Source organism: Hippoglossus hippoglossus, chromosome 8, assembly GCF_009819705.1.
Source record: "Hippoglossus hippoglossus isolate fHipHip1 chromosome 8, fHipHip1.pri, whole genome shotgun sequence".
NCBI lineage: Eukaryota > Metazoa > Chordata > Actinopteri > Pleuronectiformes > Pleuronectidae > Hippoglossus > Hippoglossus hippoglossus.
Window position 1 is genome coordinate 22,588,847 of NC_047158.1, and position 18,444 is coordinate 22,607,290.

General features: G+C 43.2%; 1 protein-coding gene across 1 annotated transcript; it reads left to right on the plus strand.

Annotated features, from left to right (window-relative positions):
- Positions 1 to 463: 463 nt before the first annotated feature.
- Positions 464 to 13,298, plus strand: fus (FUS RNA binding protein). Its single transcript, XM_034592650.1, is given in 17 exon segments — positions 464 to 592; positions 1,973 to 1,997; positions 2,303 to 2,484; positions 2,569 to 2,749; positions 3,606 to 3,823; positions 4,240 to 4,426; positions 6,440 to 6,474; positions 9,176 to 9,211; positions 9,673 to 9,782; positions 11,302 to 11,431; positions 11,603 to 11,662; positions 11,665 to 11,700; positions 11,976 to 12,077; positions 12,111 to 12,162; positions 12,289 to 12,386; positions 12,677 to 12,809; positions 13,055 to 13,298. Coding segments are annotated over 17 exon segments (1,638 nt in total). The 5' UTR covers positions 464 to 579; the 3' UTR covers positions 13,095 to 13,298.
- Positions 13,299 to 18,444: the final 5,146 nt, after the last annotated feature.

Below are 18,444 nucleotides of genomic sequence, written 5' to 3' on the forward strand. Positions count from 1 at the left end.
CGTACATTTTAATGACTAAGTCGTCATGGAGACGACAGACTGACTTTCTAAGTTTGTTGCAGCACAAATTCACAAAACGAACATATTTCCTGAGGTTGACTGTTTTTATGTTTTTTCTCAAATCATTTAAACCTGTTTGTATTTTGCTGCCGTCTCTGATCTTTAATTTCTCCTGTAACTTTGTGTCTTGTGTAACTGAGGCTTTCTTAACTGTTGCCCTGCAGCTCTGTTCTCAGGAAGACGCCTGGTGACATTCTGAGGATCAACATCCTTTATGTGACATTTAACTATCGAGATCTGGACGAATCAGAGCATTAATGTCAAAACATGGAAAGAATACCGAGATTTAAATGACACAGGAAGACATTTGTACAGAATTCAGAAACATGTAGGTGAGAGCAGCAGAAGAGAGAAAGTCCTGCCGATCTACTGCTCCACTGTCCAGAAGGTGGCGGTAATGCACCTTTAAGCTGGTTTAACAGAAGTAGAAGAAGAGTCCCAGCGCAGCGCCCCCTGCGGCCAGGAGAGAAGCAGCACCACAAGGTCCAGTGAAGGAGGAAACAACAGAACCGATCCAACATGGCGTCAAACGGTGAGCTAGAGGAGAGGAGCTAGCTGCTAATGCTAGGATGAGAGGAGTTGGCTGCTAATGCTAGGATGAGAGGAGCTAGCTGCTAATGCTAGGATGAGAGGAGCTAGCTGCTAATGCTAGGATGAGAGGAGCTAGATGCTAATGCTAGGATGAGAGGAGCTAGCTGCTAATTCTAGGATGAGGAGTTAGCTGCTAATTCTAGGATGAGAGGAGTTAGCTGCTAATGCTAGGATGAGAGGAGCTAGCTGCTAATGCTAGGATGAGAGGAGCTAGATGCTAATGCTAGGATGAGAGGAGCTAGATGCTAATGCTAGGATGAGAGGAGCTAGCTGCTAATTCTAGGATGAGGAGTTAGCTGCTAATTCTAGGATGAGGAGTTAGCTGCTAATGTTAGGATGAGAGGTGCTAGCTGCTAATGTTAGGATGAGAGGAGCTAGCTGCTAATGCTAGGATGAGAGGAACTAGCTGCTAATGCTAGGATGAGAGGAGCTAGATGCTAATGTTAGGATGAGAGGAGCTAGATGCTAATGTTAGGATGAGAGGAGCTAGCTGCTAATGTTAGGATGAGAGGAGCTAGCTGCTAATGCTAGGATGAGAAGAGCTAGCTGCTAATGTTAGGATGAGAGGACATAGATGCTAATGTTAGGATGAGAGGAGCTAGCTGCTAATGTTAGGATGAGAGGAGCTAGCTGCTAATGTTAGGATGAGAGGAGCTAGCTGCTAATGTTAGGATGAGAGGAGCTAGATGCTAATGCTAGGATGAGAGGAGCTAGCTGCTAACGTTAGGATGAGAAGGGCTAGATGCTAACGCTAGGATGAGAGGAGCTAGCTGCTAATGTTAGGATGAGAGGAGCTAGATGCTAATGCTAGGATGAGAGGAGCTAGCTGCTAATGCTAGGATGAGAGGAGCTAGCTGCTAATGTTAGGATGAGAGGAGCTAGCTGCTAATGTACACATTCACTGAGCAGAATTACAAGACAAGATGCCATGTAATTTGTTTGTATGTAACCTTTTAACACAAGTGTAGAATGAATCTGATGTTAACAGACTAGGACGATGTCTCCCTGAGGGAATCCTAACAACAGCCCCAACCAGGGCAAAGCTGACCTCTTAGTAAACAAACTCTGTCCACACAGATCCTGTGAAGTGCAACCAGGAAACCACTGGACTGTCACAATGTGGAACATGTGACCTGGTTCCTGAAGCTGTCGGCCGCACTTACAAAAAACATGTAAAAATCTGTGGCAGACTATTTTAGTTTTGTTGACAATAACCATGTGAATAAAGTGCATAGTTTGAATCATCCCTATTTAATGAATTGGTTTTGAAAACATCATGTGTTGTACTTTATAATGTTGACACTTCATTCTTGTTCCATAGATTATTCCCAAACATCTTCCCAGGGGTAAGTCTTGTAACACTCATCTGATCATGAAGGTTTCTCACACATTTGTGTCATTAAGTTTTAGAAACATATTTCTATCGAGAGCCCCTTTCGTTATCTTGAAACTATCGAGAGTCGAGACATATTATACAAACATTCATAAATTAACTTAAAACTGTTTAATTGTTGGGGCCACAATTAGTTCTCATTATAAAACTGTATCACAAGCATCAAAAGTAAGAGAAACCAAATACATACAATGAAAATGAGTTTATTTCTTTCTTGTTATCTTGTTAAATGAGGTGCTTGTTTTTAACCACTTGCAGCTATGGCTCCTATGGTGGAGGTGCAGGTAGCGGTGGAGGTGGTGGTGCTAACCCGGGCTACGGTCAGTCCTCTGGTCAGAGCTACAGCCAGCAGGGATACGGAGGTTACAACCAAGGCTCTGACAGCAGCTCCGGCTCCTACAACCAGGGAGGATACAGCAGCTACGGTCAACCTCAGTCAGGTAGAGACTCCGTCACTGATCTTCACTGATGCGTTGTGGTGTTGTTGAATTTAATAGCTTGTCATGTCTTCTCCTTCCTCCCAGGAGGATACGGTTCTCCACCCTCTAACCAGGGAGGGGGTGGTGGTTATAATCATTCCAGTCAGTCCTACAGCTCTGGAGGCTACAGCAGCAGCAGCCAGCCCTCCAACACGAGCTACAACCAGCAGTCATCCTTCTCTGGTTACAGCCAGCAGCAGCCACCCTCCTCCTCCTCCTCTGCAGGGTAATCGTCACTTTCTGCTGCTTCTACTTTGAATTAACCAAGAGCCACATTTTATCAGAAGATCCTCTGCAACCAGACTTGTCATCCTGGAAGACATTTTATTCGGTAAAGAACAAACCTCCGGCACAATTTCTCTAACGTCTAAGGTGCATAGATGACAGAAACAATCTGAAGAGGTCAACACATACTGATCAGTCATTGGGCCGCTCACACATGTAGTGGATGGACTGGATATATGGTCATGAGGCAATTTATCGGTTGCCTGTAAAAATCTGACAATATGAACGTCTCACTGCCATTTGACAAGAAAACCTTTTTCTTATTTTAAGAATAAACTGTGCAGGAAAGATGTGCATTTAAGTTTATGTAAAATGTCTATTGTCTTAATTTAAGTTCTGTTTATTTGGTTGTATCTGTGATACCAAGCCTCAATTACATTTCTTTGTGATAAGGGTTTGATAATGACGTCTCAGGAATCTTATCATTATTATTAAATACTGCATTTCGGCCCATTTCAATGAATTCATTTGAAGACAAGTAGTTAAGGTTAAACTTTTAACACATAAAACCCGAGCACCATCAACTACATTTCAAATAAGTCTCACGTTAAACATAGAAATCACCACATGATAAATACTTTGTCTATATCATATTTTAAGCCCTGTGAAATATTAGATGTGTTGTTGTGCAGCAGACAAGTCATTGTTATGAGGTCAGAGGAGTTAGAAATAGTGATCGAGAGGAACAGATGAAAAGATTTGTCACTGTGAATAGAGTTTAAAGATAGAATAGAGTTTCTCCCCTGAGCTGCAGAGCAAAGATGTCCACCTGTTTCACTTTGGTTTTTCTCCAACAGCTACGAAGGGAACTCCCAGGCCCCTGCCTACAACCAGCCACCCAGTGGTGGACAGGGTGGAGGTGGTTACGGGAGCGGTGGAGGTCAGACCGGTGGATATGGTGGAAGCCATCAACAACCACCCCAACATGGAGGAGGTCACTACAACCAGCCTCCGAGCTACAGTTCCCCTCCTCCACAGAGCTACAGTCAGCAGAGCCAGTACGGACAAAGTGGAGGTGAGAACGTTTTTAAAGTTTTTAATTTCAGCCTTAAATGTAGAGACGGTTTCTGGCTCCTGAACTCATAACTGGGAACTGGTTCCACAGGAGAAGAGTCAGATAACTCAAGGTTCTTCCACTCGTTCTACTCTTAAGCCATTTTCAACTCTGAAGAATGTCGAGAGATCATTCAGGGAGGGCGGGTGCAGTCTGCAGGATATAACCTAAAGTATAAAACGTATTAAAAACAAGTCAACCTACAAAAACGTAGATCCAAAGAAATCTGTTCTCACCCTGCTTCTTATCTTAAATAACTGGGACAAGAAACCAAACTGAATAATACACCAAAGCTTTTTAATTCTAAAACCTGTTCAGAACGTATATGTCACACAATCTCAAAGAAAAGTGTTGAGGTCTGATTGTCTTTCTCTCAGGATACGGAGGCGACAGCCCCCCGATGAGTGATGGAGGATACAGTGGTCCCGACGGAGGTTACGGGGGGCAGGAGGCTCGCGGTGGCAGGGGTCGTGGCGGTGGATTTGGAGGTCGGGGTGGTGGCGGTTATGACCGTGGCTTTGACAGAGGTGGGCGAGGTGGACCCAGAGGAAGAGGAGGCATGGGGTAAGTGTGTGAAAAATCACTTAGGTCTCCTGGAAGAAGAGTTTTATAAATCTGAGTCGAGAGATGCATGAACATGTCTTTGGTTACACATGGAACTGAGATCAAGTAAGAGACTGGGTATTGTTAAACACATGTAGCCACAGGTTTGTGTTGGTGTTTAACAATGATCCTTCCTACATTCAACAGAGAAAATAGTCCCACGTCCTAAATTACCACAAAGCATGACACTTCCTGTTTGGTTCTTATGAACACTTCCTGTCAGTAACAGTTCCACCTCGTCGTCGCTCCAAGACAATAAATCCCTGCTCTGACTCTTCACCAGCACTGTTCCTCGTTTCTAGTATTTTGTGTAACTAAGCAACCAACTGCAGAGGAGACAATGTACTTCCTGTTTCCATCACATGACCAGTGTGCGTGAATGGTCACGTGACGTGTTTCCAGGTGTTAGTGTGGACGGAGGTTATTTTAGTTTCGACGTATCAGTAAACTGCTGATAGATCCAATCTGCTGCAACCTTGGGTGTAAAATATAATCAGTTGTGATCCTGCACCAAATAATACAGGATAAGAAAATTGATCCCAATATTTCTTATTAAAAGATGATTCTGTGACAGAGAGAAAAGTCATGTGATGATTTATTCAAGGTGAATTCATTATCAATAGGCTGCTAGTGAAAACATTTTATTACCATTTAATGATTTAGAAAACATTGAACTGCCTCTGTTGGTCAGTTTGTCACATGCATTTTCAAACACAGCATAATATATTATATTTTCATAAACGTCTGGTGATCGCTGTGCACATGAACACAGCAGCAGGAAACAGAGACAAGTGTTTGTGTCCACAACTTGATCTCATGTCACAAACAGGTTTTAAATCCCTGGTTTCAGTCTTAAAATCTCTAAAGTGGTCTCGCTGGTAGAACTCCAGCCACCTTCCGACTGAATAAAGCATCAGTGCCTGGATGCGGAGGCGATGTGGCATCCAGAGTATTTCAGCTTCTTTCTTTTCAACAATGGGAGGAAGTGGAGACTTGTCGTCCGTCTTTATTCACAGTCTGTGACTGGCGCTTGTGTCTTGGTACAACCTGTGGTTTTTATCCCAGTATAATGAAGTTTATTGTGTCGTTTATAAAAGGTACAAACTGAGAAAGTGTTAAAATGTAGAGTGAAGACGATGCACAGCAGCACGGCTGCTTATTTTTATAGATTTTTCCTAATTCAACTCTACACACTGAAATGTATAAAGCAAATATTTTTGTAAACAAGAACATGCCAAGTTGTGTTTCCATGGCAACTAAAGGGCCTTGACCAAAGAGCGGCCTCGACACACACACACTAACATGCCAGCCTCACCTTCACCTGCCTGTCCCCCTGTTGGCGCCTCCTGTCCGAGCAGCCCTGACGGATCACTGTGTCATACTCTGCTTTAATCAATCTTTGAATCTTCTTCTAGGCTTTTACCTTCTCTCCACGCTGGCTTTCTGCTCTAAAAACCTCATTTGGGAAATGGACAAATGGGGACGTCACCAGACAGTAAACAGTCCTCTTGTAGTTGGAATTATGAAAATAATAAAAAATACTCATAGTTTGGGTGATCTTGATAAAACCTGTTTGGGGATTTGCTGCATTTCTGTGAAAAGTAGTGATTGCCTAAGACGTAAAAAAAAGAAAAGAAGTCCACATCTTAGTGTTTGGTTAATTGACACAAACCCAAGTTGTGTGAGGAAATGGAATCGGAACGTACAAGTTGCTAAAAGACTTTTGGGGTAAAAGTGGCAGATTTCAGTTGCTTTTGCACAAACAAAGACAAGGTCTTTAAAGTGGCCTCTTGTCCTTGGAGGTTTATCCAGGAGAACAATACGAAGTAGGGGTTAATAAGGACAAGTGGCAGATGAAGAAGGGGGGGGTTTAATGAAGAGGACTGAGAATGAAGGTTACCCACAACCCAATGAGAGAACTCGCTGTCAGCACCAGCCTTCAATGTGAGTCCTTTCTTTCTCCCTCTTCATCAGAATGGGCGATCGTGGAGGATTCAATAAGTTTGGTGGTAAGTGATTTAAACTTGAGCAAAGAGGTTTGTTGAGTTTGAAGAGTGGAAGCTAAAGGGAAGGGGGTCAGAGGTCACAACCCGAAACTGAAAGCTGTGCTCATTCACGTGTGTGGTGTTTATGTAACCTGAGGACATGGAGAAAGAAAATTACACCTAATTATTACAGCAGATTATCTCAGGAGGACAATGAAACACTCGCTCCAGCTGCTGGACAAACTGAACTTATTACAAGACGATCAATTCATTGTACTTCTCAATATGGTAATAAGTAGGTGTCTTTAGCTTGGTGTTATTTTCAGTGGTGTGTTGTAAGAGCGGAAAGTCTGAAGTCCTGAGGCACTGCAGCTTCGCTCTCACTCAGCAGAGGGAGTCATCTGGTCACAGACCTCTTACCTCACTTTGTATCCGTGCAGGTAGAACTTGAAGGTGTTTGAATTCAATGGGTGTTCAGGTGCTTTTGTCATAAGACCTTGGACTTGTTGCTGCGTCTATGAACAAAAGAGCTGAGAGGAGAAAGGAATCAGAAGCTTGTACAACAACCAGCAGGGGAAATGTCCTGTGATTCAGAGTTTGTGTGTCACAAACTGATGAATTAACATTTATACCAGAGTGTGTGGAACCTGTAGAAGGACAAAGATGAGGGTTGGATGGTGAAAACTGCTTTTACTGCACAGTGTGCAACATAATCAAGTACCAGTAACCTGATACTGGTGGTGTGCGTACTGTGTGTACTCTGTGTACTGTGTGTACACCAGGAAAACTTGAGGTTTCACAACAACTCGATGGTTCATTTGGAACAAAAGACCATTTGATGATGAGGATTTATCACATGACTCAGTTGTTTGGGGAAAGTAAACCCAAAGGTTGTTAGGCACACATTACATCTACTTTGAATTATTACATGTTATACGTTGACGGCTGAAGGTGAAATCTTTGGTGGGGACAGAGATATTTGGCATTTACATTAAAACCGTTTAGTTTGAAGTTGCTTTTGTTCATTAAAAAAAAATCTAAATCAGCAGGTGACACGTTGACAGATTCTCAAGGATCTGATCTTTTTTAAATTATTACAAGAATATAAACCAGACGGACTCTGAGAGAGAAACCTCTGCCAACACTGACTTTATCTTTATGTTGAATCCAGTTCGTTTTGTGGATCCACACCAAATGTTTTGTTCATACATATTAAATAATAGGATTCTATTCTATTCTATTCTACATTAGTACTGCTCACATTCCAGTTCTGCATTATTTGTTGAGAAAGGCACAAAAATGTTGAAAAAACCCTCTTAAGTCACAAAGTTAAAGAAAGTGGTGGAAATGTTTCATCAGTGAATAAATTCTTCTTTGATCCAAAGTTTAAAGAAAATCAGTTTCTGTATAAACTCGCCAAACAAACAGCGATGAAAACACAACCTCCACCAAAATAAAGCTCCAACAAATGACTGAAACAATGAGACGAGGAAAAACATGTTCATCATCTGGTGATCGGGAAAAAAAGAATGGTGAAAATGCAAAACGGTCAGAAAACTTGGTCCTAAAGTTAAACTAATACAAATTAAACTAATCTGAAATGTTGAGGTGAACCGTCGACTCTGGACGTCACTGTCACGGGAGGAAGTGACGTCACTTTTGGGAAATAAATCAATTGTGTAGAAAACAAGCCTCTTGATTGTTCAAGTGTTGTGTTGCTGCGAGGGGGTGTGGCTTCTGATAACAGTTCAACTTCTGACGATTAGTTGGTTTAAAATAAGTAAAAACTGATCCACTTCCTGAAGCTCCGGTAAATCAAGCTGCCAGTGACACAGCGTCTTCACACAGTGTGACGGGACTTTACACACCAAGGTGTGTAACCATGCGTAACACAAAATGTTCTCGGAACACAAACACAGGGTTGTTAATCCCAAGATGTATGTTGGTAAGATTTACAAGAATTCTTTGTAAAGCTCTGTGAAACCTGAAGTAGACAAAGGAACGAATGATATGGATTAACGTCCCAGTGGAACTTACACATACTCAAAAAGGGATTGTGTTGCAACGGGTTGGACCTGGTTTCAGAGGCCGGTTGGGTTTGTGTGAGCGATGATGATACTTGTCTGAAAGCATCTGGAATTAGTTGTGCATCGTACAGCAGCAACATGTACAACATCACAGGTAACAGCAATTTGGACAGGAAGCAAAAATACACACATTTAACATTAAATGAGCAAAGACACTGCACATTTAACAGTGTGAAACAAAGAGGATGCACTCGAGGCCCTTTAATCTGATTAAGTTCCACATTTAATGGAAAGGAAATGATAGAAGAGGAAGAAATGCATCAACACAAATGCTTTGACTTGTGAACATGACGGATTAATGAGCTGGACCCGAGCGGCTGTGTGTGAAGTGTCAGACTCTGAGTTATAGAATCGACTGGAACCAGTGTAACTGCACTGGGAGCAGAGCGGTGGTTGTCCTGAGGCGTAAACTGACAGTATGTCAACAATGCTCTTGTTTCCTTCACTTGGACTAATGAGCTGCTCGTTGACAGATGAGATGATGTGATGACTAAAGACAGTAAAACGAATCCAGAGGCTGTAGTGGCTGAATGCTGGTTCTGTTCTGGTGGGAATAAAATCAATTAACAGTTTGTGTGATTGGTGTTTGTTTGTGTTCTTTTCCACAAGTGACGTGTTGTTGTCTTTTTGTCCTCAAGGACCCAGAGACTCGGGACATGGAGGACCCGGCTTCAGTGAGTTTCATTTGTTTCCATCTCTCTCACACACTGGATATTTTTCATTCAATCATGTGACTTCAGTCCCTCCTTCACATTTCCACAAAACATCTCCACAATCTGCACGACTGCTCCGAATGAAGCCGAACGCACCAGATGTCTGCGTCTGTCCACCAGAGGACAGCTTCTTTTTCACACCAGAGAAATAACAGATAATTATTTACTGTCTGTGTTTGAAATTGGACGAACCTGTTTGAGACGTGGAGGTTCTGAACCAGGCCTCAAACAAACGCTGGTGGAACCGAGGGATGAAACTCGCGGGTCCAAACCTGAGCTGAACACTGTTCATAACAACAGAGTGATCACATTGTCTCGTCTGTGAATAGAGGATTTCATCACATTTATAAGATGATAACTTGATGATGCCAGAGCGAGAGAGAAGATGAGAAGAGTCGTCCACTGTTGTGTTCTGTCCACAGTGCAGGACCAGGATAACTCTGACAACAACACCATCTTCGTACAAGGCCTGGGAGACGACTACACGGTCGAGTCAGTGGCCGACTTCTTTAAGCAGATTGGAATCATTAAGGTGAGTTTCAACATGTTGATGAACCGATCGCTGCTGTTGTGCCATAATGAATTAAACGAGATAGCATAAAATAAATGTGGTTATCAAAATAAAATATTAAATATTCATATTTTATTGTTAATATTAATATTAAATAATAACTTTAATTGATTAAAGTTACCTCGGGGCACCACCCTTCAAAGGAAGGGAAAATATAGCCAATTTATTGAATAGGTCTCATAAAAGTACTAACTACAAATTTGGAACTCTGATTAACAATTAAATTAATAACTATAACCAAAATTACCATATAGATAGTTAGCTAAGTTGAAGGATATGGAGTTCTTGACAGTGTAGAGGTTGGCAAAATTCACTTATGCAACATTAATAAAAAAACATTTGTGAAAGAAAAACATTTATTATGAATATAATAAAGTAAAAAAAACACAAATTACTAACCGTGTACTTATTAAATAAAGATAGGCATGTGAGTCTACGCGTGTGTGTCTGTGTGAGTCAGCGTGCTTCCAAAATGGCGGCTGCCTTAGTGATTCTGTTGAGCTGTGCAGCTCAGTTGCTGGTTGAAGTTCTCCAGCAGGACATCGAGTCGCTGCTAGGAGGTTGGTAGAGCTTGGGTTGCGAGGAGGTTTCCTTGGTGAGATGAGCTGGAAGCTGCACCTTTGTGTTCCTCTCAAAGAGTTGGATGGAAAGAGAAGATGTGAGCTGGAGAAGCCAGGCTTCTTCCCTCGGCGATGCAGGGAAAGAGGCTCGACAGCCTTCTCTCCGTGGAGGGAGTGTAGAAAGAGATAGAAGAAAGTGGGGACAGGCCTTATATTGGCCCGGTGACCTCACAGGTCATGGGGTCCAGAGTGACCAATGGGAGTTGAAACCTGTGTCCCTGGGGGGGTTTTCACACCTCTGTGTGACGTTGATGGCCCCTGGGAGACTGAGTCCTGGAGGGACATGCGGCTTCAGGCTTTTGGCTGCACAAATAGGCAGAGCTTTGGTCTCCCAAAAACCAGGTCCCAACACTGCATTGATTTAAATCATGAATACACGTGTACATTTATTCACTAGTGTGTTTATCGTGTGAATGATTTAAATGAAGTGTAACGAGCCTCAGCTCTGGACTATATGTGTATTAGTTAAATATGAGTTTGCTTTTGACCAAAGTTGATCAAACAAACGTGAGGCTCAGACTTTGATTAGAAAAGAAAAACAACATTTACATAAAGATGATTTATCTCAAAGTTGTGTCTTCAAATTCAGGTTGATTGATTCAAAAAGAGACATTTTACAGATTCAAGGATTCAAATTGAGATCAATAAATATGTGGAGTCTGTATTTGTTAGTTTTTTCCTTGGGGCTGGATCTTGGAAAAAACTCAAATCTGAACAAATTGTTCTGCCCAAGTGGACGTCAACTGTAAATGTATGAATCCAGATCTAATGAAGTTCTGACCTGCACTGACATCATCCAAATCTTTACCCGTTACGTGATCCTTCTTTTTGAGTCACTGTCCCTCTTCTCTGTCCGGCAGGTCAACAAGAAGACGGGTCTCCCCATGATCAACCTGTACACAGACCGAGAGACGGGGAAGCTGAAAGGAGAGGCCACCGTTTCCTTTGACGACCCCCCCTCAGCTAAAGCTGCCATCGACTGGTTTGATGGTTCGTTCTTTGTCCGTCGGCCGTTAGATGATTCACCTGCGATTTAGTTACAGCAAAATCCACCCAACTCTGTTTAGAACTTCTGAGTCTTTTAACTGATTTCAGATAATGTACAGTTACGTTTCACTCTGTCTTGTGTTGTGTTTCTCACGTCTTCACTTTCCTCTCCAGGTAAAGACTTCAATGGAAATCCCATCAAAGTTTCCTTCGCCACCCGCAGAGCTGACTTTGGAGGCCGGGGGGAATGAGGGGAGGTCGCGGACGAGGAGGTGAGGCCATTTTTCTGAACTTTGTTATTTAGTATGAGATGTTGTTTTGTCTCGTTTGACACAAACTGAAAGTTCGTCCCAGTGTCGCCACAAAGTCGTTTTCTGTCTGAACTTTCACAACAATTATCTCATTCAAAGGTTATTTAAAGTAAAATAAGATAAAGAAGCAGCTTCTGTAGATTCAACTTCACAGAATCAATGTGAAGGACAAACTCTTCTTCATCAGTCACGTGTTCTGCTGATGGTCTCACTGGTCACACTTCTTCTCGTTGAAGGTCCCATGGGCCATGGAGGATTTGCGGGGGGTCGAGGGGGAGGTTTCCCAGGAGGCAACGGCAACGGCAACGGTGGAGGAGGAGGAGGAGGAGGAGGAGGAGGTGGTGGTGGAGGAGGAGGAGGAGGAGGAGGAGGAGGAGGAGGAGGAGGACAGCAGAGAGCTGGAGACTGGAAGTGCTCGAACCCGTGAGTCACTGATATGTTCAATAATATGAATTAATTATACAAAATAATAATTCTATTTATCCTCTTATTTAATATGTTATGTTGTCTTATTTCTATTATTTATTGATCGCTGTCACTTCTCTCCAGTAACTGTGGCAACCTGAACTTCTCGTGGCGAAATGAGTGTAACCAGTGCAAGGCTCCGAAACCGGAGGACGCAGGAGGGATGCCCCCAATGGAAAGAGGTCGGACATGTTGATTATGGTCTGTCCTGTTTTTAGCTTTTATTGCTTCTGCTTTCTACGGAGGAAAAATAAAGAAAATCAACAACTGGAGAAATATTCATTATGACAATGTTTGCTTCAGTAATTCATCAATAACAGACATTTGAAAGAGACAGATTTTACTTTGACATTGTTTCCTGTTGGTTTTTAATCACACACTTTTCTAATAAAGACTCAGCAACAGACACATATTAAATCTCAGGTGTGTGTGTGTGTGTGTGTGTGTGTGTGTGTGTGTGTGTGTGTGTCAGGAGGTTACGGAGGAGAGCGCAGAGGAGGGTTTGATCGTGGCGGCTTCAGGGGCCGAGGCGGCGACCGGGGGGGCTTTAGAGGGGCCCGAGGCGGCGACCGGGGAGGATACGGCCCTGGCAAAATGGACGCAAGGTCAGAGTCACTCCAAAAAACACTGGTGAAAGATCCTTGATGTCAACGTTTGAAGGTTTTATTACATGAAAGGTTCTAAATTCTCTTTCCAGCTCGTTTCTTTATATAAGAACAGAAACACCGACATGTCGACATGGACGCTGAGATTCAGATATTTACCAGATTAAGAAATGAATGTGAATAAGACTCGTGCACGGAGGATCTGAACCTGAGCTCAGTGACATCAGGATGTTTGTCTGTTTCAGGGGGGACCACAGACAGGAGCGACGAGGACGTCCCTACTGAGTCATCCCTCGAGGACAAAGGAACAGTGTGTCCCTGTCCTCCCCTTTAACACTCGTCTGTTCACTGTGACCCTCAGTGTAGAAAAACGTGACTGTCCCTGTTTGTTGCGTTTATTGTTGTTCATGTCGCTCGATGTCTTCACCTCCGTCCACGTTCGTCCTGCTCAGCGAGGTCTCGTTTACAAAAACAAACTCAGCATCAAATTCCATCTAAAGAAATACAAAGATACATTTTTGTCTGATAAAGTTTTATTCAGAAGCTGGAAACACATTAACGACAGCAGATGATTTCATGTCTCCTGACCTCATGAAGAAGATTTTATCATCATGAGACGACGAACACACAAACTCACAAACTGAACCTGGAAACAAATCCGACATATTTGACCTTTAACACTCATCCCTGTTGCTATGGTTACGCCTGGTGGAGTTTCCAGCCTCTGAATCAGAGACTTGTGTAAACTGCTCTCGTTTTATTTTGAAAACTCTGGGTTTGTGTTTCAGTCTGAACAGAAACTGAGACGTTTGTACACGATGACGCAGACGTTCTCTTCCTGATTGGTTCTCATCAGTCACATGACTCGACTACCAGAAAATAAATCGCTGCTCTGACTCTTCACCATCACTGCTCCTCCTTCAGAGGAGTTTCTGTCACTAAGCAACCAACTGCAGAGACCATCCACTTCCTGTCTGAAGCTGGAGACGTCTCTTCTGGTTCAGAAGTGAAAACAAACATTTAAACTTTAGTCGTGTTTCTCTTTGAGCGGCTCGTCCCTCCGACTCAGGCGTGAACGGTCGAGAAGCGTCGAGGTTTGATCTGTTTTCACGGTTCTGTGACGCTGGGATTTAAAAACCTGTCCGATGACTCGTGTTTGTTTTCATTATCACACTCAGGTTCAGGTGTCAGCAGAGAAGTCAGAGAACTGTCATCCTCAGTGATTCATTATTACAAAGCTGTGGAAACTCAAATCCCTCGAAGAAGATACTGATCTAAATCTCACTAGAGACTCAAACCGGTTCTTTGTTTTTCACACTGAAGGTTGTGTCAGGAACATTTCTGATCCGATCACTTCCTGTTGAGGTTTGACTCATCAAACACAAATGTTCCTGATGTTGTTCTCAGTGAAGAGTTCAAGAGATTTGATCTAGTTTCATTCATTCAGTTCAAACCAGGTTTTTCTTTGGAAGGAACTAAATCCAGCAGCGGTTCAGACTCAAATCTGAGAATAAAAACTAAACTAAACTGAAAAGATTCAATTTTGCATCAATATCACAGCAAATAATTAAACGTGTTTTAGATTTTATCATCGTGAGTCGACTCTTTGATTTAGTTTTTAGTAAAAGTCTCAGTAAGGATTGTTTTCATGTTGGTTTCTTACACCAGTCAACAGACTAACATCTGAAAAGTGACTCTGCTGTTTGTTGGAGAGATTAAAGCCCAAAGCATGAATCCATCATGATCAGTTATTAAAGCTCCAAGAGAAAGATTTATTATAGATTTCATCAGATGTGAAACTCTCCTCTTCTGTTTTCTGACAGTGTGAATTTCTCCTTTTTAACACTTTGTGTTCATTTGTATTTATTAATTTGTTTGTGTATATATTTATTTATTTTTTACATTACAACAGGTCACATGACTTCCTGGTTTCATTTCTGAGTCCAGATCTCATTGGATATTTCAGATGCTTTAAACTTCTGAATATTCTGAGTTTGTCACAGGAGAAAATGTAAAGATTTTTTAAATGAGGCCTCGTCTCCAGTCGTATTTCACAGGTTTTTGTTGAGACTGAACTTGTGTGTTTTAATATGAAAGTTGTTTTGTATCGTACATGTGCTGGTTTTCAAAAGAAAGTGTTGATAAAACCAAACGATGAATCTGATGGAGCTGATGACTCGTGTAGTTATTCAAGAAATTAACTTCAAGAGAAGAAATCTAGTGATGAATGTTTGGGATTGAAACATTCATCACACATGTAATAAAATATATCATAAAAGACATTCCAGCTAATATTGAACAACTTAACAAGTTAACTGCAACAAGATAATTGATGTTTTCATTATTTTAATTCAACAATCTGAATTTTAAGTCTTAAACATAATTGAATTGGTTAAAATATTTAAGATACGTTGAGTTGGGTCTTTTTAATTTTAATGTTCATAACATGTCGGCATCATGTCTATGATGTATGATGGAGTTTGTGATATCTGTGTTGAAGTTCTTTTTCAAACAGTTATTAAAACACTAATAAAACTGATCGTCTACAAACGTTCAGGATTCATCTTCAATCATAATGAAATGTCAGTAATTCTGACTGAACGTTTTAAATTTCATTCTTTATATCATCATTTTTTCCAAGACTCAGGAGCAGCATCTACGAGACCTGGATGCGGTCTTCCAAAAGCTGCACGAGGCCAATCTAACGCTCAATGTGAAGAAATGCCATCTTCTTCAGAGTCAGCTAACATTTTTGGGGCATATAGTATCCGGGGAAGGGGTGTCCGTGGACCCAGCAAAGGTTGTGGCCATATCAGCCTATCCAGCACCCACAGACTTGAAGAGTCTCCAAAGATTCCTTGGATTAGTAGGCTGGTACCACAAGTTTCTACCCAGGATGGCAGACATTGTGGCTCCCCTGAATAACCTCAAGAGGAAAGGAGTATTGTGGGAGTGGACGGAGCAATGTCAAGTCGCCTTTGAGCACCTCAAGAGTATGTTGCAGTCACCACCAGTGTTGGCTCAGCCGCGGCCCCTCCTTGGCTTTCAGGTTCACTGTGATGCCAGCGACGTGGGACTAGGGGCCGTCCTGATGCAGACTATCGAGGGAGAGGAGAAGGTTATAGCCTTTGCCTCACGAACACTGCAGGGTGCTGAACTGAGGTACTCCACCTCGGAGAAGGAGTGCCTAGCCGTCGTCTGGGCAGTGGAGAAATGGCGGCACTACCTAGATGGAGAGACATTCGAAGTATTCACAGACCACAGCGCTCTAACCTGGGCCTTTAACTGCCCTAAGACATCGTCTCGCCTGACCAGATGGACTCTGCGGCTCCAGCCTTACTCATTCAGAGTCAACTATAAAAAGGGCTGCTGTAATGTTGTCCCCGATGCTCTATCCCGGGCACCACCATTATCGGAAGGGAACGTTTGCGTTGCTGGGGCAAAATCGTACTGGTCTGCCTTACCAAGCTCCCTGCAGGATATCGAAAGCGCCCAGCAGTCCGACATACTTTGTAAAGAGCTTGGCCTTTCCATCGAGCAGCCCACACCAGGTCGCATTCACTATGAATACCAACAAGGAGTGCTATACCGAGGTGTGCCTTCAAAGTATGGGGGATTTAATTACCAGATGGTTGCCCCCGCTGTACTTGTGCCAGAGTTTCTGGCTTATTTCCATAACAGCCCTTTTGGAGGACATCTGGGGAGGATGAAAACCCTCCTAAAAATCCTGGAGGTGGCGTGGTGGCCAACGGTCCGTAAAGATGTGTGGAGCCATGTCCGAGCTTGTACTGTATGCCAGCAATATAAGCCTTCTAATGAGAAACCAGCTGGGCAACTCCAGACCACAGAGGTCACGTCTCCTGGGGAAATGATTGGAGTAGACTTCATGGGACCCCTACCCCTCAGCAAAGCCCGGAATTCAGTGCTGATGGTAGTCGTGGATTACTACACCAAATGGGTGGAGCTTTTCGCCCTGAAGGATGCTAAGACGCCAAAGGTCTGTCAGGTCCTGAAAAACGAAATTTTCACTCGCTGGGGGGTTCCCAGCTACCTGGTGTCCGACCGGGGCCCCCAATTCACAAGCCAGCTGATGGCTAGTCTTTGTCAGTCGTGGGGCATAACCCATAAGCTCACTACGGCCTACCACCCACAGACCAATCTGACAGAGAGGGTTAATAGGACATTGAAGACAATGATCGCCTCTTTTGTGGGGGACTACCATTATGACTGGGACCGGTGGCTGCCAGAATTTAGGTTGGCTATCAACACTGCAGTGCACGAGACCACTGGTGTGACCCCTGCAGTGTTAGCTCTTGGGCGCACCCTCAAAGGCCCACTAGAACGTCTCATACACAAATCCCCTGCACCTAGCACATCAGCTTACCACATCCTACACTCACACACACAATTGCTCAAGGAGGTGGAAAGACATGTTGGGGTGGCCAAAGCCAGACAAGCCAGGTATTATAATGCACGACGCAAAGATGTACACTTTGCTGTTGGGGATCTGGTCTGGGTTAGGGCACACCCATTGTCTAAAGCCTCAGCTAAATTCTCTGCCAAATTTGCACCCAGATGGTCAGGGCCCGTAAGGGTAGAGAAAAGGTTAGGTCCTATAAATTACCGAGTTCGTTGGTTGTCTGACAAGATGAAGGTGGACAATATAAATGTGGTTGACCTGAAACCCTACTATGGTCCCGATAAGCCGCTGGCTGGGGGGGGGGGAGTGTAAAGGTCACCTAAGTTCACCTGATGTACAGGAAATGTGTTAGGGAGGACAGATAAATCTGTGCCTTTTTGTCTACATGTTTTATAAGTCTGTACATAGCCCAAACTGTCAGAGGCCTTAAGGTATAAGGACAAGGGAAGGGATCTCCATATATATTTGTTTATTGAATGTGTTATGGTGTATGTATTTGTTTCTTTAACACCAAAATGGGATAAATGAGGGGAAGTGACGGCACGGCCGGGGGGGGGGTTGTTTTGGTGTATGCGGGCCGGCAGAGGACCAGCCACGTTCCAGTCGACAGCGGTCCGGAAGACCTACAAGGGATTACTTCCGAAAACGGGATTATTTGCCTGGGTGACTTGCAAGGATTTCCGCAAGGACGGAACTATTTTTCTGGCCGCTCAGAGGTGGAGAGGATAGCGCGGACCCAGTTTGGTATTGTTTGCGGCATCTCGCCACGCCACACCGGCATACATTTTTGCTTTGGGACGTTCGGGGATTGTATGAACGGGGGGCTGGGGAAATATTGATGTATGGGATTGGTGTAAATTGTGGTGTTATGTTCACGTTTTCAGCTTTGTTGGCGGGCACACGTCCAGGGGGTACGTGGGTTTGATTGGGTTGGGTGTCAATACAGACCATTGTATACAACATCTCTGTGTTTATTTCGTTTATATATATATTATTTCATATGTGATGGGGCCGATAACAAGGTTATCGGCCTTATAGAAAGAGTATTCGTTTATTGTAAATTGTCAGGCGGCGACGTCCGTACACAGCGGGACAGGTCCGCCCGTGCTCCTTTTTAAAATAGCGTAGTGACTTTCCCCTTCCAACGAAACGAGGCGAATTGTTACAAAGTGACATGAGGCCGAGGAGGAAAACATGCAAACGTCCTGCGTCACA